This window comes from Pleurodeles waltl, chromosome 12, assembly GCF_031143425.1.
Source record: "Pleurodeles waltl isolate 20211129_DDA chromosome 12, aPleWal1.hap1.20221129, whole genome shotgun sequence".
In the NCBI taxonomy this organism is placed as follows: domain Eukaryota; kingdom Metazoa; phylum Chordata; class Amphibia; order Caudata; family Salamandridae; genus Pleurodeles; species Pleurodeles waltl.
Genome location: NC_090451.1, coordinates 608,874,806 through 608,898,152, shown reverse-complemented (window position 1 = coordinate 608,898,152; position 23,347 = coordinate 608,874,806). Strand labels below are relative to the sequence as shown.

Here is a 23,347-nt window from a genome sequence, read left to right as displayed (position 1 = left end):
GACATACACTAAAATAACATCTATACAGTGAAATATGGGGGTAACATGCCAGGCAAGATGGTACTTTCCTAAGCACCAGGGATGGGAAGTTGAGGAATCTGGTAGAGGTATAGAAGATGAGAAGAGACGCTAATCATCTGTGGTCATTCGTGAAGGCGATTTAATTCAACAGCTACCACTGTAAATGAGTAAGCAGACTTGTGTTCTGAATCTAAATGAGCTGCAGCCTTCCTCATTTTATGCTCCCAGATTTTTAATGGATCGTTCGAAGATACAGTGTGTTGTTAGTGGATTACTTTAAAAGTGTTGCAGACCAGTTTGGATTTTAGTCTGGGGGAAACCTTTAATTTTTTTTTAAGTGATTACATTTTCTTGTACAAAGCTCAATGAAGGCTGTTTGCAAGTCTGCTTTAGGTGACTCTAAAGAGGACTTTAAAAGGCTCACTAAGATGCCAGTAGTCCATCTGGAATAAGACCAGGTATCTGGATTACACGATGTTTGTGTAAAACTAAATACATAAAAAATAAATAAAATGAATGGTGAGTAGATCTTGAGATTGTATTTTTGCTCTCAACTTGAATTTCGTAGGCCTAAATAATATACACACTTAAGGCCATGTGACTTGGTTTATTTCAGTTTATTCATTGCAAATGAGATTGTTTTGGTGAGTCGTCAGTCTGATGCAAGTATGTACTTTAATAATTTTGACTTCTTTTATTTTGTTTATAACATTTATATTTCATTTGTAACAGCAGTTTGTTTTGAGGGGAGTGTGGCTAGATAACAATATATGTTAAACGCTACTTTGAAATTTGAGTCTAAATTCTACACCTTCTAAATAAAGTACCTGTACCATCCTAATAGGCTTAGAGTTGATCTAAGTATAAAATGTAGAATTATTTGTAATCTTGTTATACTTGTTGGGGTTTTATTGAGGATGTGCTAAATTAAAAAAAAAACTATTTTGATTTATATCAATTGTAATACAGCAGATTGAATATCCTCTTCATTTAGTTAATATAACAGATTGGTTACACATAATCAATGGCACGAGGCAAAGATTATTCTACCGGGTAACTTGAAAACAACACTCTGAACAGAATTGTGTATGCATTTCTGAAATTCAGACATATATTTCTGCAGTTTAGAGTGGCAGCTTTAGCAATGTGTAGGTTGTGAAATGAGAATTGTTTTTAATGAAGATGCATATTATCTGCATATAAGGATAACCCAGCCTCCCCCAAGTTACTTTGTAGTTCCACATATAAATTACATGTTTTAAATGCAAAATCTGAGGTGCCTTGCAAGTAAGTGCGATAGATCCAGCTAACATCTTGTGATTGGATGGGAGGAAGATGATCAACCTCAGAATGAAGCTTTGAAGTACAGAGAGTCAATAACGAACTGTATGGTGTTCATTTGTATTAGCTGCAGCTGATTGTCCAAAGAGGAGGAGACAGTCATTGTCCAAAATGCAGTGAAATTCATCTAATGTGTGTCCATTTTATTAGGGTCCCTGTCATTTAAACCTTTGTGGAAGGCCTCGAGGGCCATACCTCCCTGGATGGTTCCGTCACTAACGTGGATTTAAATGTTACTCTTACTGTGCTTTTTGATCCAAACCATTGTTATACTCTACATGAATCTTTGAGGAGACTTCACAGTCGATGAGCTGTAGGCTGTCATTTGAGGATCCGTTGTAGGTGCTAAATAGAAGATAAAACTATGTTTAGTTGTTCTTCCCAAAAACATTTGAACTGTCTACATCTATGACTACCTCATTTACCATTTACATCTCTCTTCTTGCTCCCCTTATCCACTCTTCCGTTATCTGTTTTTACTGTTATGCAGGTGACAGCTGATCCTTTCATCTTGACAGTAATCAATCTGTTTCTATTCAAGGACTTTTGATTATGGTCCCAACTTGGACGAGCTCAGTTAGACTTCTTCCGATAATATTCAGTCTCTCATGTGCTTATTTTTCTTGAAACCTCACCCTGGACAAGTGCTAGTTCAGCTCAGCTACAATCCCTTTCAACTCACCCCAAAACATCAGCATCACGTTTGGTACCAAACTCTCCTCCTCCTACCTACATTTGTAAACTTTCTACTACCAATTTGCCTCTCATTAGGATCTTAAGGAAAATTCTCTTTTTTGCTTCCTGAATACTTTTGCAAATCCTTAGTTGGACCATTTATCTATCTAATCTGAGCTAGTATAATTGCAGAATGCGGCAACACACCTCGTCCTTTTTTTTACCACCCTAAATTCCTTCATTGGATTTCTGTCTCTGATGCATCTTCAAAGTTCTTTGCCTCTGCCATAAAGCCATCTTTTTACCTTCACATATGCACTTGACCAATGTTTTTTCCCACTGTCTATCATATAGAACACTCGGATCTAGTTTAGCTAACTCTGTGCATAACTTAAAATTGTAAATCCTGCCGGGCAAGCGATCTTGCAGTTTGCGTAGCTACACAAGCCCTACCTGTTTACCAGTTCGGCGCATCCTCTGAGTACTTCTTCAGTCTGTGTCACAAAAGCACTCTGTCTGGGTATTTGCAAGCTCAAAAAATTATCATATCAAGTTATTTCGATGTTTCATAAAACACATAGACAAATGTTATGCAGGATTATTTAACAGGGTGCTTTCTAGAAAAAAAAATGTACATTGCACCTTTTTTAAACGCTAATACATCAAAAACTACGAAAAGGATTGACACAAAACAAAAAATATGCTTTGTGACTTGAGTTCTATATATTCGTGGCAGATTACTTACAAATGTAATCAGGCCCAGCACTTGACCTGCAGAAGTGGTGAAGCACCCTACCTACCATCCAAGCTAAGCCACATACTTATTACCTTTTTACCTCTGGACTGATCTTCATGAAACTTGTCATGCCGAACCGTTGCTGAGTCAGAGAAATTTCCATAAAAACGGGCAATTTACTAACGTCTTATTGGCAAATCAAAAAATATCTTTTTGTTTGAAAATGTGGTGGAGTCATGCATACACACAGTGGTGGATGCCACTGTGTTGTATATATGTGTGTGTATATATATATTTTTTATCTGCATTTCCCTTTTTTGTTTACGGTACTTCTGTGCCCTAATTAAATAAAAAAAAAAAAATCACACACCACTAATAAACCATGCACACCTATTCCAGCCTCCTACCGACCCGTACTTAACCTGCGCCTAAGTATCTGCATTGTAATGCAGATGCACCTTGTCAGTGCCTAAATGAATGTAGGAGGAAACTCCATTCTTTTTTGAGTCATCTAAATTATAACTTAGATGTGAACAACTCCAAGAACAAACCAGTTTAACAGCGTCAAGAAAAATGAAATTGACCAATGTTAGTCCACTAAGAATGCGAATCTCTGTTAAACTGAAATGTTTGTCTTACACATTGATAACCTTTGGTTTAAAGTACTTTACAAACAATTGAAGCATATTTATGAAATAAATCTGAGGCCCTACATTGACACCCTCTTCGTAATAAACGGTAAATGCATTTGTTATAGTTCCTGAACACCTTAGCATCAATGTTTCAATTAAACATACTTGGAAGCGATTGATCTTTTGAATTTATGAAAGCATTAATTTTATGTTTGGAGTAATGGCCTAGTATATTAAAGTCCATAATTGTCAAAATTTTAGCTTGCTTTAGGTTTTCTTTTTGTAATCTTAATTGAAATTTGTTTACTATTCCCATAGGTAATGTTCCCCAGAGTGCTCCTCCTATTCCTACTGCATCATCACGCTTCCATTTCCCACCATTGGATGTCGACTCTCCCAATGAAGATGCGCATGCACACCGATACTCAGGTGGTTCAATTGGCCAATCAAGCCATGAATCTTTGAATGACGCAAGTGATGGAAAACCTATCCCATCTGAGTTAGAAGACCTTCGTACAGAATGGCGCAACAATGCTGACCTGATTGGTCCTCGTAACACCTTGGGCGGTGCTGGCATTGCAAACCAAAAGCACAAACCAGAACTCATGTTTCCCCTCTACTCGAGACCTGGCATGTATCCTGAGCCACACAGTCCATTTTCTCTGTCCCCTCTTCCAGGACGTGGTGTTCTAAACATCCCACTATCCCCAGCTCTGTCTCTGACTCCTTCAGTCTTTTCTTACAGTCCCTCACCAGGGTTAAGTCCTGCTTTCCCAGGTGGCAGTTACTTCAGTTTCAACCCAGATGAAATGAAACACTACCTACAAGCTCAAGCCTGCTCAGTATTAAACTATCACCTGAGTCCAAGGACATTCCCCAGGTACCCAGGGTTAATGATCCCACCTCCACATAGGCATATACATCCTGAAGAGCCACCTTCATTTCCTATTAAGCTCCAGGCACCCCCTCTAGGACGCAGACACAGAGAACGACTTGAAAGTGTGGAAGAACCTCAAGCGGTTCCCCAAATTCAACCTGTTGCACCAAGAATGAAAATGGAGCCTGTGTCTGACGAGGATCCTGAGAGCCCAAACTCTGCAATAAGCGGGGATAGCAGCGGGCATGAAGAGGAGGAGCTTGAAAACCTGTCACCAGATCCAACACCTCTAGAAAAAGAAGACCCTATTTTCTTATCAGGCCAGAGGAAAGATGTGGTGTTTTCCTATCAAGAGAAAAAAGAACCATTTTTTGCAAGGCCAGATGTCCCATCCTGGCCAACTACAGTTCTGACTCCCACCCCAAGGACCTCCCAAACCATGACCACTCAAAGCCAGACCGTCATAACTAAAACCCAGACCGTCATAACTCAGGGCCAGAATGTGGTTGCTCAAGATCAGAATCCAGTAACGCAGACCTTGATTGTCCAAGGTGAGACCGAAAGAGGGGAACGTCCTCCGATAGATGCACCAGCAGAAAACACAATCCCAGAAAAGAAAGATGACTCTGCAATCCCACCAAAATTGCGCCATAAACGACGCTGGATTGAGGACTGGCAAGCAGAGAACTTGGAGCAGAGAGAGAATGGCAAATTCAGCTACTTTGACCTTCAATCACCACCAATTATGGTAGAGACTAAGGCAGCTGTCACTTCTGATACCTAGAACAAGTTTACATAGAACCATGTGTTTACAGTATAATCTGATGATTTCCCATGTAATAGTATTTCTGAGCAAAAGAGGCTGGGATCAGTTGGTGTTATTGCAGGTTAATTTGTAATTTCTGGCGAGATGCAGTCAGCAGATTCCGCCTCTTCTGAATTGTAAGATTAGGCTTCAAAACGAATGTTAATGCTAATGTTTGGATGTTGGAGTTAGTGACATTATTGGCACTAGGTGTCCTCAATAATTTGCTTATAGTATTTGGTGATTTTACTATCATGGGTAGGATAGTTGTAGGCTTGTTACTTTATCCTTCGATGATGGATTTCCATGAGAAAAAAATTCAAACTGTTAAACAATACTTTCCAGTGAGAATGTATTGTACTTCATGTAATGAACACTTGTTAATGAGCTTAACTTACATTAGATCACAGCAAATTTGATACTGCTAGTACATTTTCCAATTTAGCATTTTAAGGATCCTTTTAGAAAAGTAATCCTTCATCAAGGCCGTCAAACCAGTAAAATGCACATTTAATCCTAATTCAGTCGGTTTGATTATTTTTCAGAGCCATTATTGGCGAAACTAGTATTGGCGTGGTGGTCCAGCTAAATTAACTGAGCAATAACGCTATTCCCGCACTAATTTAGATCGAAGTAGGTGCTGTGCAGTTGAGGCCACCCCCGAGGTTGATGTCTCAATTACTGGAATAAACAAAGCAAGCTTACTCCCGCATTACCCCTTGGTATCTGCTTATGTTCATGTAAGAGGATTCCTTTTTGTTTAGCAAGTGATGACTCACTAAATAGTGTACGAGTGCATAGTAGCTATGTTGATACCCTGAGCTGTTGTGTGGCACAAGGTGTAGCTTTGTGCCTTTACCCCTACCCCTCGCCCTTCTTTGAGAAATCCAGCTAAAGGTTTAACCTGATTTCTTGAAACTTGATATGCACTTATCAAACCAGTTGCTATTTGTATTTAAAGATAAAAGGCACACTGAAAAAAGCATTATTCCAGGTTGCAACTTAGCTCTGCTTTTGTTACATACCTCGTAGATTTATTGTGCGAATGGAACCAGTCTTTCCTTTTCAACTTGTGGGAGCGCAATCCATGATCTTGCCTGCAGGGAGCATGGCACTACAAGAATGCAGGTTCGGAAACTTGAGCTATGCTATCTATTTACAGCTAGGAATGGCAAATCGTCATTTAAGATGTTCTTGTTTCTTTACAAGACTTTTAGCTTTAAACCATGTTTCTCTTTAACGCCATCAGAAAAAAAATGTGCCTTTGTAATGCCTTCACTAGAGGTAAAGTCTCAGTCCAGTTGATGCACTACATTCCACTTGAGCCCAGCAAGGTAGGGTGCCACGAAAGCATTAAATACTCAATCTCCCTTTCTCTACTAACCAAAAATAATGCATTCTTTATAAATACCCTATAGACAAATCACCTTGGTTTGAGATGTGTTTTACGAACAAATGAGCACTCCCTTAGCTGCGGGCGCATTAGTATGGCCTGCAGTCTGCCTGTACTGCTTGTGCATGTATGCATCTATGATGAAAATGCCTTATGTTAGCTTTTGTAGAATAGTTTGGTTTCTTCTTGTTACCTTGCTTAACACGTATCCTATTCTGAGCAGGGAAATCTTTTTCTGCATAGTGGATTTAACCAAATGCCTTTAATGTGTTTAAAATCTATATTTTTGAAATGGAACTCTTTCAGCTTTGAATATATTTGTTGGGTGTAAAATGGCCATATGAATTGTAATTTGATTTTACGATTGAAGCTTTTGTAATACATATTTTACCAAGATAAGTGCAAACATTCGAGGCTTGCTCCAGAATGTGGCATCCTCATGGACAAGGAATTCACATGGGATTTGTATTTTCTGACCAGCAACAGGCATGTTTATGCTTGACGTTTGTGTATATATTTTGTACAGTTATTGAGTTTCTACTTTCTTTTTAGAAACTGTGTAGTACATGCTTGTAATCCCGTTAAGCCTTACTTGTGAGTATTAGTACTGCATTGTGTCTGGATTGTCATTGGGAGGAAACCGTTTTTGAAGCTTATGAGCCTGGATTTCAGGCTTGTGTGCACTTACCAGATAGTATGTTGAACTTCTCACTTCTTCATTGTTACCTTTCAGTTAATTTTAAACATTAGCCAAGATGTCCGATGAAAAGAAACAAAGCAAGTTCTAAAGACTGAGAAGCAACGCTGTTGTGATTGTGCGCAGATTAAAATCTTCCTCTATGAAGAGGCTAGAATTGAAGATGGCGCGGTGCCAAAGAGCTGGGTTTGAATTAATTGAGAAAGCAATTGGGATTTTATCAATAAAAATTACAGTATTACAGAAAGTGGGATTAAACTAAGTAAATTAGTTTGTCCCTCAGTTCCCATCGCGTTGCAAACCATTTCAGGTTAGATTGCAGGGAGCCTGTTTTATACTCCTTTTGGGTTAGAGCTGAAGGGTTTTAATTATTATTACTGTCCTGCATGAGGCTTGCACCGAAGCCTGATGTACCTGGAAGTAAATTCAGAGCTTGGGCATCATTTATTAAAAAAACAAAAGTGTGTGTAACACAAAGTTGTCATATGAAAATATCAGCACTTCTTGGCTTTCATTTCAACTCGGGAAAGAGTGGCTTGTCATTGGCAGTTTTTCTTATGAAGTTATTGGGATCTTCTTCTGCAAGGCTTCACAGTGGTTGGGTGTCTTCAAGTTGAGATATTTGAACTGGCAAAGCTCTGTAGTAGATATTCTAGCTGTCTGTTGAATGCCATGGCTTTACCAAGGTCAACCCCATTCGACGTCTACCTAGGGTGCTTAATCGTAAGACAAATAGCCACATTTTTGGTACACCACCCCATTCCTTGTTGTTCAGTGTACATCGCTCTTCATTTCCAAATATTACCCATCAGTTATCTGCATCCTGGGAAGCGTTGCAAGTTGTCATACTTTATTCACAGAGTATGCAGCACACTTACTTGCTGACCATCATCCGGAAAACATGGCCATTCTACTTCACCGAGTACTGAAGTGCATTATTCACTTGAATTTCCTGAAAATACTTTTCGACACTTCGAGCTGCTTTTTTGATACAGAAATAAGTAACAATCACCAAAAAACATGGTAAAAGCTCCAGGAATGCTTGTATGCGTGGCCTCATATTAACACTTTAATAGATTTTACAGCATATGGAATCCAGTTTCTCTACACGCAAAATCCCTCCCACCCAATCCTTTGTCCTGGGACAAAGAAGGTGACATGCCACTAGTCTCTTGCTGTGCGATTTCGTTCGTTTCCTTCTTCGATCATTTTGCTTCTACATGTTAGTTTACAAGTAACCGTCGGAAACTGGAACTCTGAGAAAACGGGTCAACTTTTGCTAGTGGTCTCTTACCTGTATTAGTCCACACTTTAACAAAGCAGCTGTTGACTGTCCGTTTAGCTCAGTCGCGTTTGTGGTGATCCCAGAGGATCCCTCGCAGATATAAATGATTTAATACTGGCTGCATACATTATTATTATTATTATTATTATTATTATTAGGTAAACCCAATCTGTATACATCTGGTTGTTTTTTGTCACTCTTGGACATATTCGACATTTTTGATCTGGAAGGTCAGTATTGTAAAGTAAGAAAGAATAAGACTGCCTTGCAACAGCTACTTTTTTTTTTTTTTAATGTTTCCTGGAGCGTCTGCGTTCTTGTCAACATGATACGTTATAAACAAAAAAAAAAATGGTTGCGAACTTTCCTTGCTATGCATGTATCGTGCGTGCTTTTAATTCGTGTAGACCTAATGTATTTCGTGGTTGTGAAAACAACCTCCAAGGGCCATCTAACAGGCTGACTCTTTGTCTATAGTCTACTACTTTCTCGTTCGTTCCCAAAGAAGGGGCACTTGTACCAAAGTATTGGGTTCAGTTAATTTGTTCGGATTGTAAAAAATGTGCACAAATTGCTTGGCAGACTACTTCAGTTTTGTACTGATCGCTTGCGAGTTGGTATTTTTGCCTCCATTGTCCTTTGTGGTGCTTCTATTTGGCAAGATTTGTTTTTATCCATTTTATATCTATTTTTTAGGGTGTCGTACTAAAAATGTCCTTCACTTCTTTTGTCTATTTTCTTCAATTCCTGTTTTGTGTAATGGGTGACCGATCTTGGAGAGACTAAGCTTACCCATCTGATGCATTTGGGAACGCTACTTTTTACCGTCCCTAAAGTTTTGGGAGGCCTGAAGAAATGTAATTGGCCACCAGGTGTCAGGATTACTCAGGAATAGATTCCAGAGGCCTTTAGCAACGCTGCTTATTTTCTAACCAGACAATACTCAAGTGCCACATTGTGTACCTGCTGTTCCAGTTGAAAAAAATACTTAGATTATCTATAGCGCAACTAATGCAATCTGCTTAGGCAGAGGAGTCCATGGTGAAAGATGTTCTTCTGTTTTTTAATGGTGAACTGTGATCATTGGACCACGTTCAGGGAAATGCTTTGGTTTTATCTAAGAAGCTAGGCAAGGAACTGGTAGTTCCTTAAAGAAAAAAAAGTTTATGTAGTGTAGCGTCCTATTCTTTTTTACGATTACCCCCGTGAGACATTCAAAGCACTATTGATACCACTGGGATTTGAAGCTAGGCTCTTCCTGATCAAATGTCACCCCATGACTTTAGAAAGCGTAGTGGTGGGAATGCATGTGGATGTCCATGTATTTACCCGTCTCATCTAACCAGATGCACACGGAAGCAAACAGCATAATTTTTCTTTGCTGCTTTTTTATTATCCAGTTGATGAGGAGCACATAAAAAGGTAGTCAACAAGTGTGCTCCATGGCGGAGAAATTAATTTAATGAGTATTTTAAAACCGAAGTGTGTCTAAATTATTACGAAACACCCAACTATGGTAATATTTGAATTTCTTCAAAGGATATCACAGTATGTTGTTACCTTACTGTTAGCAACTATATTGACTTTAAAAAACATCAGCACCTCAGTCTACTGGTTGGAGAAAGGGATTTTTTATAAAATTCATCCAAAGAGCTTGGAGTCCCCATTGCCAGGTGGTTTTTACGTGGGAAACACTGGAAACGCCATCTCTTCAGATTTTAGTTGATTGGAGCCCTCAACGTCATGTGATCATGAGCCACATGTGCTTCCTCCTCTCTGCGTTTGTTAGCAACTTTATTTCTAAAATATTTTAATTGTATAAAACCAATTACCAAATACTAATTCAGAGGGACTGAGTGGAAAACACGGGCAGACTTGTTAGTGTCGAAGAACATCCATGTTTGTGATTTGGTTTGGCGAGTAGGGTGGAGCCCAGGTCCTACAATGCTGCTTACTGCACCTTCAACAGCAAATCTGACTTTGCAAATGGCTCACAGGTATGGGTTGATTCCCTTTGATCTTATTTATTCCATTATTATGTATTAATTTGTAGTGATTTCTGATATTTTAAATAAATCAAACGAGGCAAGTGTTTTGGGTTTAATTACATTTAAATCAGATTTTTGTTTAACTGTTTAGTTGGTGTTTAAAACCTTGACTAGAAATTATTTTTAAATATTTTGTTTGTGCATGTTCTTGAAATAATTGTGTTTAGAGTTATGACTCAACAAGGATTACAGGCGCATACTTATGAATAATGGCTGGGTAATCGAGTTATCAGAGTCCATTGTAGCTGAATAATGTGTTTATATGTACATAAAAATGTAAAGTAGTTTCTTAACTCCCGTTTGTGCAGTGCCTTTAGACGTTCCACTTTCTATCAACTGTTAAAGAAAAAAAAACATTTTTGGCATATATATTATATATATATGATGTAATGTTATAGAGAATTATATGTATAATATACATATTTTCCCCAGGGGTATCTGATAGCTCTGTATTTTGTATGAAATTTGAAAGTAAAGTATTTTACCTCATTAATTAAAAGCTAAAAATAAAAAAAATATTCTCAAGAAAAGACTTCATTTTTATTTTGTTTGCTTGGCAGTTGATTGACATAACGATGGGTATGATTGCAGTTTTGTTTGCAAACTGCTTCTAAAGGAGCCATTTCAATAGCATGCTTTACGAACCACATTGTCTCTAGTTGTTGTAAGAAAATGTCAATTTTGCCTAAATATAACAGTAGTAATTTTATCAACCTGGAAATATTAAAGGTGAAATCACACAGACAGTTTGCTGCTGGTGTATTAGTTTGAGAGAGATGAAAATACATCCGCCAATTCAGACTTCAAGCACACATACACAGCCCTACACAACACAGAACCAGAATACCTGAACAGCTGCATACACTTTCACCAATCCATCAGACACCTATGCTCTGCCTCACTCTCACACATTCCCTGCACGGCAGAATTAAAACTGGTGATCAATCATTCTAAATGACACCCAAGATATGGAATAACCTCTCTACACATCAGTCGCCTCCTCACTTCTGGAGTTCCGCAAGAAGCTGAGGACTTGGTTCTTCATATAAGCACCTTGAGGACCACCAAACTGCACACCTGCCCAAGGGCCTGGAGACCCTCTTAGGTGATTAGTACGCTATACAAGTCAATATAACATAACATAGTTCTTAAACTACCACAAGTAAAGTGTGCATCAAGGCTGTAAGTTGAACAATGAGTTGGAGACATTACTTCTTTGGGGTACTCGCATGTCCTCCATGTCAACTCAGTCAGTCAAGATGAAAGCAGAAAAGGGCACGAGAATCGCCTATTCTACAAGTTGCTATGCATTGCACAACAGGTAGTTAAGCTGTTTGGGTTTCTAGGTTACCTTGATGGTGCTGCATCTTTTATAGCATCTTGGGAGTTGCAGGCTTTGAAAAAAAGTTAATTCATTCCCACCTCATACCTTCTGCTAGAAGCAGGTCAAAATAAGTAAGGCAGAACCTTGTGCCCTAAGCAAACACTACGCACCCAAAACAATCCTGCACCATATCCAATAGTGTATACAGAGTAGTGGCAGCAGGGCATGAAATTCCTTTTGAGTCTTTCACCAAGCAAGTCGCACTACTGAAGGACTGATTGAAACTCGCCCTCGTTTGACTTCCGCTTTATAACAGGAAAATGCACAACTCGTATGGATACCTTGATAAATGTTTATCCTTCAGCACATACCGAGGTAATATACACTTTGGAAATAATACATTTGAAATCAAAAGAGCCGGTTTGACTGAAAAGTGCAGGTGATTTTAAATGAAAAGATAATTTATGCTCTAATGCGCCCAAAGCAACACTATTATGTAGGGCAGTAAGGCCAGTGATCTATTGGCATGCAAGCTCCAGGCAAAGACACACTGGGACCAGATTGCATTGAGTACCACACCATCAGCCTGTCCCGCACAAACACACGAGGATATAGCCCAAGCATTTCAGTACTTCATCGCGATCTATACATAGCAGAATTAGCAGAAGAAAAGCATAGAAGCGTACCTGTCCAATGCATGTTATTGAGCTTCCAGTGCCCTAAGCTGCCCAGTTTGAATTTTACATCCGAAAAGAAGATTTGTGGGGATAGCTAAGCTCCAGACAGGCAGGGCCCCAGACGTTTTTCTGAAGCTTTCAGCCTTGTACTTGCCCCAGTGTTGTACATCTTTATAACACCTTCAGAGCTTCCAGTGAGACCGACTCAATGAGGGGAGGCTTTGGGAAAGACACTACCCAGAGCGCCTCTCACACGTCTGTATGTTTACTAACAGTAGATGCAAAACTATTTATGGTTATTCTAGTATTCTGCCTTAATATGCAGGGTCTGATAGATCCGTATCTGACTGGATTTATACCGGAGAGGAATTGTTGTAATAGCAGTAAACATATCTTATAAATTTTAGATCAGGAGCCTTGCGCTAAAACAGACATTGCTCCTATCAATTGATGCCGAAAAGGCGTGTGTTTATGTGCATTGGCCACCCTAAAACGATTAGAATAGGCCAGAGATTTTAAAAATAGGTGGAATACAGCTACTTGGGTCATACGGCCAGGGTACGGGTCAATGGGATCACCTCAGAAGCGTTCCACATAGCTTGGGCCATTAGAACCACATAGCTTGGGGCCTTTCACAGGAGGGACACTCTCCGCTTCTTTTTGCCCTGTAAATGGAACTATCCGTGAGAAAAATTGGAGCCAATCCCTCAATCAAAGTAGTCACTAGTGAGGATTATGAACATAAAATAGCCCTCTAGGCGTATGGCTCATTAGTCACACTGTCATGTCTGCAACAACTGTCCCTGCACTGATGTTAGAAATGAACTCCTATGGGTGAGTCTTGGGGGTTTAAATGCATATACATAAATCACAAATATTTAACCTCACCACTTCACCTCATGATTGCAGTTACCTCAAAAGCCTATTCTCCTTGGCCTGGGTGACCTCAGGTTCCTTACCTCGGCATTAAAATATGCTCCTTCTTGGCAGCGGGGGTGGGTTGTCCAGGGTGTGCAGGCTGGTGGCAATTAAAATGACCTTACTCCCCAAGATATCTAGGATATTGTATATAATGCAGAGGTTACCCATCCTGTCTCCTCCTTGACTCGTAGAGAAACTTAAGCTCCCTATGGGGTGGTAAGAAGCCTCGCATGGCCAGAAAGTTCACATATTTCTTGCAAAATGAAGTGACGCTTGGTATACCCAATCTATCCAATTGCTTCTTAGCAGCCCAATTAAAATATCTTAAAAAATGAACTAGGACTGCCTCCGAAAATCACTGGTGCTTCATAGATCAATATATTGCGGGGAAACCCATTTGGAAAGTCTTGTTGCTACCCAGGTAACACATTCAATTTGAATGTTCTCTTCTCCTATCATGAGAGCTACAATGCTAGCATGGGATAGGGTTATGATTTCCAGAGTTCTGACAGTGGTACTGACACCTATAATAGGCAGTCCCGACTTCACTCCAGTGGTGGTCAGAGACGACTACTTAGCTTGGGAGGGAACTAATTGCTAGAGAAGATTGGATTGCTATAATATGAAAGCAATATTGTCCTTTGAACAAATAGTGACTCATTTTGGTATTCCAGAGGGTAAATGCTTGTGTTAGCTTAGTGTAAGACACTTGTGTTACACATGTGTATTAAACCAGGTACCAGTAGGCCCTTTACCCCATTAGAAAAGTGGATAATTACCAAAGTTGACAAAGGAATATTGTTGTATCTCTTCATATTCCTTGGTCAAACAGAAACAGACGTACCCAGCCGAGAAATTTTGGGAAACCAAACTGGAACTCGTCCTCAGATTAAAAAAAAAATATATATATATATATAGCCAGGTAACTTCCACCTCCATGTTTAAAATTACTGCCATACAAATTCATGCAACTTTCACGTCCTGTGTACCCACGTGTTCTAAGACTTATTTAATTAGCACATGGAACCTCCAAGTAGCCAGGGCTGGTCTATTTGTTCCGCCTCTCTGTACGCAAGCAGGAGGACAGTGTTGCTGCACCGAGTGACTTGAGCGTATCATCCTCCTCACTATTCCTAAAGGTATTCTGGGAGAGAATCTCCCCTGACCCCTACATCTATGTCCCTTACCCTAACATTTTTCTTCTGTTTATTTCACCACCCTCTCCCTCCTCCTACACTGCTCTTTGCTAGTAGGTTGTCATATTTTTTAAAATATCTACGTTGATAAACAGATTTGAACAATAAAATAAGTTTATAATTGCAGCAGAAGTAGCCCCAGATCGGTTTCCTTATCAACACAATAGGCTGCCTCTGGCAAGCATTCATCCGCTTCTCCCTAAGGCCTATTCAAACCATCCCTACACTGCGTTTTGTCTGGCATTCTTCCCAGCTTATGGAGTGTGAGTGAGAATACACAGTAAGTAACTGCTGGTTAGTGAACTGGGCAAAGACTGTATTATGTCTTCCTGTTCTCTTGCCAGGCCAATTTACAGTGATATAAGGGAGTTGGAGACCAGCTCTAATGCCCACCTTGGAGGGTGGGGGGGAGGGATTGTTAAAGATTGATTGGACAGAGGCTGCACCGTGGAGTTCCTCTTGGATTGTCTTAGAGGTAGAGGAGGCTTTAGTAAACCCAGAGCAAGTTTCATTTTGGGGCTTGCAGTCTTGTCTAAGCATGTGGTAAAAATTCCAGCTATTTACATTTCAAAATCTTTGGATTTACACCTGACATTTCTCTCAGAACAGGGTGAATGGTACAATAAATGGATCTTTCCACTAAGAGGCAAAGCTTTTAATGAGGGAACAGAGATTGCCTTTGAGGAATAAGATCGAGCAGTAGCCGTGCTGTGGATCAGCCCCATTGGTGCCCCATAAGAAGGTGTACAATCCACAGCACTATCCGCCATTTTATTTTTTTTATCAGTCACAACACCAGGGGCTGTTTTAAACAGAAAGTGACCCGGCAGTGGAACTGGCACGTGCACCTGCTTTGTGCACTCATGTGGCATTTTAGTATTCCAGAAGGGGCCGCAGACACTTGTGCGTCGCTTTCGGTAATACAGGTTGCCCTGGCACATGTGGTGTCTATTCTATTGTAAGAGGGCATTCCCGCATGTACATTGGGTGTGACTCCATGCAAATGAGGAAATCAGTTAGTGCACCTCCTAAGGGCTTGTATCAGACAGTGCCCAAGACGAATATGGTGCACTGGCTGTGCGACCCCTGAGAGCAGCCCCCTCGAGAGATTAAAGTGGGTCCTGTGGACCTCCCCCAGACATTCCCATGCAGTTAGGTACAGTCACTCACTGCACCCGCCTGCAAGGTGATCTCTAATCCGTATTGAAAGTGCAGGCGGGTGGCCTACTGCACAGTGAAACACAGAGCAGCTTTTAAACAGCAGTTCTGTATTTCACTAGATTGCACTGCCCCAGGGACACAATGAGTATGCAGCTGCCCTGAGGGCAGCACGCTCATCACAATAGGGTGAAGTTTCCCTGTTTGTGGCTAGCCACCTGTTTAAGGAAGCACCGTGAGGCACAAGGGGGAAGATGCACTCTCTAAAGTAATTTGTGTTTTTAGTTGAGACTACAATTTTGCCCCATAATAATCTGAGCCATCTACATGGTTTATGTGGCAACTGTCTTGTCTCTTAGTTCACAAATGGTTCAAGTTTACCACTTTTAATAAGAACTTCTCATTGCAGCGCTGTCTTGAAGTGAAAACAACCATCCTGAGGTGCTCCAGCCTGGGCAAACCAATTCAGAGCCAGTACTTACATTTAATGAGGCCCTTCCAAACACTCATCTTGGGGCCAGGGTGAAACCATGTTATAGATGTCCAGAGAACAGGCAAAATCCACAGAACTATTGAATGCATTTCCTATAACTCCATCAGATGGGGAGTCAATTCGCTTGGAAACATTTGGGATGTGCATGTTTTTCTAAACTAGTTTGTCCCTACACTTGTTGTATGCAAGTTGCCTCCTGGGGGTTACACCCACATACTTTGGGACTCTGTCTAGATCTTGCCTGGTGTTTCAGAAGAACTCAGTCCTGCTGCCATTCAAGCCATTCAGAATGGCAAAATGTACTATTCAATGTGGCATTGACACCACTGATTGCTTCAGTAGGGCAATTGGGACCTCAGTGTGTCTAGTAAATGCCATGCCTGGATGCAGTCTACTGGCTTTTCTGGTTTCCACCTTGATGGACATGCACTTTGTCTTTCTTCTCTAGGGGGCGGCGGGGTGGAAAGACTTATCCGTCACGCAGTATAAATGCAGTGGGGGTCACGGCTTGCTTATTGCATCTGTCCACTCCTCCACACCAGCCTTGCCACCACTTTTGTCTCCTCCATGACTAAGGTAAGGGTTTTCAGTTCCGCCAGCAGATGTTGCCAGTCCAGCAAACCGTTTAGCTCTTTCATGTCTGTGGTCAGGGTACCCACAGATCATGTGGACAAAGAGGGGTTATGGACAGCCCACTGTTTTGTCCCTGCAGCTTTTAGTGTGTCCTTTACAGCACACAGCCACCCAGTCAGAGGCATTATCTGGCACTTTCTACTGGGGTGGCAGGCAATACCTTTGAGTAAGTGGGTCCTACAACTTATACAGCAAGGTTCTGCCCTACCAATCATATCTGCCTGCTGTAACTACCATCCTCAGAACGGCTGACGGAGGGTCATTTGTTCTTTTTGAAGCAGGAAGTGCAGACCCTTCTGGCCAAAGGGGCCACAGAAAGGGTGCCAGTGTCAGAAGTAGGATGTGGTTGTTATTCCCACTGCTGTCTGGTGCTGAAGGTCTGAGGCATCTGTGTTTCACGGTGGGCAGGAGCCTTTTCAGTATGCTGTGTTCCCCTTTGTCCTCACCAGTGCGGCATGTGTGTGTTTTGCTTCACTAATGACCAAGCTGAAACACTCATGCACTGACAAAAATCTCTGGAATGCACTTCTTAGTCCAAAGAAGACATTTATTATTTCAATATGCAAGGTTCCTAAAAGTAGATAAGCATGTTGAAAGCACACGTTTTAAAATGGTCACAACAACGAAATGAAAACATACACAAATGATTCTCCACTGCAATATACACAGCAAATATGTCTACATGTAATAATGCAAAGCAAATAATGAATTAAAAAGTATGCATCACCATGAGGCAAGGGCAATACTCCTTCATCTCTCTCCTATCAGCATCAAATCGCCAGATCCCAGAATCGATCGAGGGGAGAGAGAGATCAGTTATCCTCACGGGAAGGATGACTCACTCCAGTGTCCTGGATGCGCCAGAGATCTGTTCTGTCCCGTCCATCTGGTCTCGGCCTCTTATACTTTTAACAAACAAGAGAGGTAAATTCCAGACTTCCTCTCCCTGCAGAAGTTCAGTTATTCAAAAAATGTTGATTGTTTTTGGCTAGTTTTGAAAATAACACGTCGGGATGTGGCCCCAATCCCAAGGTGATAATCCAAACCAAGGCCGTTCCCTGCCTTCTGAGTACATTCTTATCAGCCAAAGCCCTTTGCGGGGAAAAAGTACAAAAACAAGACAGAATGCACATTGCACAACGTGGAAAGTCACTTGCAGCTTTTAACGTGGCAGTGAAGCTAAGGCTAAGCTGAATACAAAATGTAGTCTGTAATTGTGAACACTTATATGACGGCAGACAGCTGAGCTAGGTGCAAAGTGGTGCAACACAGTCAGTGGTCAAAACACACATCACTACAGTGTGTTCACAAAAGTGATTGTGATGATTACAATGAATCTTTAGAGTTTCTTAGGTCAAGAACCCTAGTCTTTCCCTACCTTAGCAACTGGCTGTTGAAAGCAGGCTCGTCCCACATAGCCATCATAGTCTTTCAGACTCATGTGAACCTCCTGACAATGGAGATTGAAGAGTCCAGGACATTTAGGCTATCATCCCGATGTTTCACCCTCTGCTGGATCTCAATATAAATGACTCTGAAACTGCTGGAAGTGATGGCTTCTTGTATCCTGTTGGTCAAGCATACCCATGGCATACGCGAGCTCTGCACAGGCATCTAATGGGGTGCAGCATCAACGGAGCTCTCTGATCACTTCCAGATTTTGAGGAGACTGCAAATGATCTGCAGTGGGGATTACTTTACCACTGTTGGGTCAGCAGCAGACCGTGCTCGCTACTACACCCAGAGTTCACAGTGATGACTCACTCATCACATCTGGGATGAAGTGACCATCTGGGAGAGGTGGGCAACAGAGGCATTCAGCAGAGGCCTGGCTCTACATGAACCTTCTGAGCTCCAGACCATCCTCTTGGGGTTAACACCTTCCTACTATCAATCTGAGAAAGCTGGTACAAGTGTTCATGGTAAATACCACTGCCATGTGAAACAATACTGCAACAAGCAGGGTGGGGTTGTACACCCTGTGCCAAGAGGTATTACACCTCTTGAAATGGCTCTAACATGAGATTTTTCTGGTGTACACCAGGATGGACAAACTCGGCCTCTGCTGCCGAGTGGATCACAAACTTCAGTTACACCTGGAGGTGGCACAAGGTCTTTTGTGGGAATAGGGAGAATCTTGGCTCAATCTTTTTGCCATCACCATGAATATGTATTCTCAGCACTTTTAAGTTTTAGAGTTTCCAACTCGTCTTTGCCAGAGATAAGTTATATCTAGTGTGTTCCTTTCCATCTGTACCTATCCTATCCCAATTACTGACGAAGATCAGGAAGAACCGGGCCAAAATCATCATAGTAGCACCGGGTTGGACAATTGGAGTGTGGTATCTAGAGCTCCTTGGTATGAGCTCCTTTCTTAGCACTTCCGAAGGACCCTCTCGTAGCAGCTGTACAGTGACCCGTATCTTAGTCTGTGTAGTCTCCACCTCCAAGCTTGGAGACTGAGTGGTGGCAATTGGCTGTATTTGACCTATATCCTGATGGTTGACAGTCATCTTGGCAGCCAGGCATCCCTCAACAAAATCAGTATATGCCTGCTGTTTGGAAAGTTGGCATTCTGATCATCAGTGCTTGACCCACTTCAAGCTACCCTGTCAGAAGTAGTATTGTTTGGCTTACCCTTAGCCCAGCAAAACCTTGCTTTTGGGACCTTTACAGGGTACTTGAATTAAAAGGGTACTTTTTTACAGTTTCAGCTTTTTTACAGTTGCCGAATAAGCCTTCTTTGAGACACCTCTTGTGATGCGTTTCTTAAAAGGCCATCAACATACTGTTGGAGTTGGCCCTTTTTGCAGAGTCACACCCAAACATTTTGCCTTCACCCCTCCTTTATTCTCAATTTGTTTTTGTTGGCATTGGGACTCTGTACATTTTACTACTAACAAGTAGTCCTATGGTGCTTGTGCTCTCTCTCTAAAACATGGTAAAAATGGCTAATACCAGATTGGCACATTTAATTTACTTATAAGTCCCTAGTATATGATACTATATGATACTCCGGACCTGTAGAATAAATGCTACTAATTATGATGGGCCTGCAGCACTCATTCTGCCACTGCTAAGGTAGCACTTTAAAACTTTCTCGGGCCTGACACTGCAGCCTGCAGTACAGATTTAAACTGCCATTTTAACCAGACTAAATAAACCTTTTGGGAGGCATAAAACCCTTCCTTTTTAATACGTATGTCACCCCTAAAGTAGGCCTTGAAGGCCAATAGGGTTGGGTGCATTGATCTAAAAAGTGGGTCATGCAGGTTTGTTTTCCACTACTAGGACATGTAAAACTCATAAATGTGTTTTTCACTAGGGTAAGGCCTATGCCTCCCATTGGTTAACACTGGTTACCTTATTACATTTAGTAAGTCCTAACGTTTGATTGGGAGCAGGTAGAGGAGTCGTGGTTAAGTGTGAATATGTTTTAACCTTTTGTTGCTGAATTCATACATACATCTATTGTAAATTATGTTTAAAAAAAACATGCTCTACAAAGAATAGGCAGTTTCCAAACAAAGCTCCCCTCCCTCACTTCCTCCAGCCGTCCCAGACCTCCGTTCACCCCTTCATTCTTCCTGCAACTTTGAGTAGCAGTAATGCCAAAGTTATGGTACTCCTAAATTTCAGTGGTTGCCTTGTCTGTGCCCAGTATGTCTCCCTGGTGGCAACGGATTGTGGTATAGTAATCGTCATGTTTGGAGGGGTTCAGTACTTCAGTGCTAAGAGGTGCTTTGGACAAGACAACGCCTTAAAATTACTGCTAAAGTAGTCCAAGAGATGACCCGATTGTTTGTGGAAAAATGTCACCTTTCCTTGAGCCAATTTCAACAGTTTCTCCATACAAAGACCCCACCTCAGTTTTTTAATCATTTGATGTTCGCAAGGCAATGCTTGTTGGTGCCAAAGGCTTAAAATAGTTTGCTTAGCTGCCAGCAGGAGATGGGATATCAGTTTTTTCATGGAGTGGGTAAATATCTGATATAGGATGCCTGAGCAGATTCACTTCCGCACATGAGGTCAAGTCCAGGTCTTTCAGGATTTAATCCTGGAGCCTGCAGGTGATAGTAGTTCTGGGGACCCCAGTGCCTGTGTTGGCGGCTCGCATGAGACCGGGCCATGGTCAGAGTCTCACTTCTTTATTGGGAAAATGTTGGAAAACTGTGTCAACAAACAGCTCATGTCATCTTTGGAGGACCATAGGATTCTGTCTCCCTCTGTCGGGATTCAGAGCCACTCATAGTACAAAATCTGCATTGGTTGCAGTTATAGACCCACATCCACCTTGCTTTGGATGCAACTCCCCTGCCATGCTTGTGCTGTTATCTTTCAGCAGCCTTCAACACTGTTTCTCATACAGTACTGATCAGCAGTTTGCACGCGATCAGTGTTGTGCTGAAAGCAAGGCTCTTCCGTGGCTAGGTGAGTTCTTAGACAGCTGCACCCGAACAATCCTGCTTGGTTCATTTAAATTCACGAACGGTCTCCATCAATAATGGCGTGCCTTAGGGCTCGTCTCTGAGATCGACATTGTTTAACATCTACATGCCCCCGAGCCCAGATTAAATCTTGTGATTTTTATGTAATCTCATATGCAGATGAAGACCCTGCTTGTCATCTCACTGGGACAGGACATTGATGGTGCAAAACCTAGTTTTCTGGATGGCAAAAAAAAAGAAATCTTGCTGTTCGGTAAAGCTCAGCACCTTTGGACCCCCGAGTGGTGGCCTTCAGAATTGGCAGTAGCTCCTATGTCATGCCACAAAAAATCTGGGTGTCAGACTAGACCAGGAGCTATCCATGAAGAGTCACATAGTTACAAACTGTGGATACTGCTTTTTGACTATGAGGCTACTGAGGAGGGTCTTTTCTTGACTACCATCATCTGCAAGGAAAATGCTGATCTGGGCCCTGCTCATAGGTCTCCTTGATTACAGTAATGCTTTGTTTATGGCAGTCATCCACAAATTACTGTCCAAGGTCCAAGTGGTGATAAATAGAGCTGCCAGGTATGTAATCTTCCAGCAGGCTCTCCTTCAGTGCCTATTCTCAGTTATTCATTGGCTTCCTATAAGAAAGCACACCTTTTTAAGGATACGTTGCCTTAACCACAAGCCATTGATGGTTAGAGCTCCTCTCTACCTAAAGTACAAACTGCATCACTACTGTTCTCCCCCTGCTTTAAGATCTGGCAATAAAGAGCTACTGAATGTTCCCTGCAGCCGTACCGCCAGAGCCTTTTCTTCAAGGCCCCCACTGCTTGGGATTAACTTCCTCTCCATCTCCATTGTTGCTCAGATTTCACCATATTTAAGAAAAAGTTGAATACCTGGCTGTTCTAGGTCCTGGATGCTGGGTATGTGCTAGCCGAGCACCAAGATATACCTTCAGGTTTGATTTGTTGTGCTTTATCAAGTTAAAAATAATAAATCATTATAGCGTATTGGGCCCCCCACGCCCCTCTGCCTCCAGTATCAACTTTGTCTTCATAGTGGTTGAAGCATGGTGGAAGCAGACCAGGATGATGTAAGGTTGTTTTGAGTTCAGGATTCTGGTGTTTTCTCTGGTACCTGCCAGTGCATCAAGAATAGTCTCTGCCAGTTTCTGGATGAAGCTTCTCAAGTCCTTGCCTTCTTTGTTTGAGTAACACCTCTGATGCAGAGGTTGTCCCTACGGGACAAGTTTTTGAAGACTTCCTGTTTTCCTTGGACCACTATCAATTGATCGTTCATGGTCCCCAAGCAGGAATGATAGTCCCCTAAGTCTAGTATGTGTACATCTTGAGTTGTTTGTAAATAGTCAACTCTGGTCCCCAGGTTTTGGAGATACCTTTAAAGTTCTAGTAGGTTATGTTTGAAGTCTGTCCACGCAGCACTCAGCTCGGTCTTTGGTTCTGTAAAAAGGCAGACAAGGAAGCCTTTGGTGGGAGGCCTCTAAATGGTGCTCTATTGCCACAGACTCTTGCTCGGAGGTCGTCTCCTGTGCGCATAGGGCTTATTGGCAGTGTCTCCCTTGTTAGAAGCTGGAGCTTGAAATAGGTCTATAATGAATGATTCATTTTTGTGTCCCGTAGAGGCCATGTTTTTGGTTTTATACTACTGTGCGGCCTGAAGCAATTCCCCCAGTTAAAGGCAGGTCCAGGCCCTGTCCTCCTTCCTTAAATCCTTCCTTTCCTATAACGAAAGGCCTTCTCTTGAGCCAGTCCCCTGTTCAGCAGCAGTTATGAAGGATCAGTTGCACCAGAACAGAAGGGTCAGCACTGGGTGCAGGGGGACAGCAATTTGTTGTGGATTTCTCCACCTTACCAGCCCTCGTGTCTGCTCCTGTGGCAACCGATGGGGGGGGGGGGGGGGAGTTGGGGGGCAGGCAGGGGGGGGGGAGTTGGGGGGCAGGCAGGGGGGGGGGGGCAGGCACAGCTACCTCACA

General features: G+C 41.8%; 1 protein-coding gene across 9 annotated transcripts in view; it reads left to right on the top strand.

Moving 5' to 3' along the window:
* The window catches only part of ETV3 (ETS variant transcription factor 3), a 78,309-nt gene extending 67,269 nt beyond the window's left edge, over positions 1–11,040 (top strand). For all 9 annotated transcript variants that reach the window (XM_069217883.1, XM_069217877.1, XM_069217884.1 and 6 more), the window contains one exon: positions 3,724–11,040. In XM_069217883.1, the coding sequence (XP_069073984.1) occupies positions 3,724–5,066 (1,343 nt within the window). In that variant the 3' untranslated portion in view covers positions 5,067–11,040. The remainder of the gene's footprint in view (positions 1–3,723) is intronic.
* Positions 11,041–23,347: the final 12,307 nt, after the last annotated feature.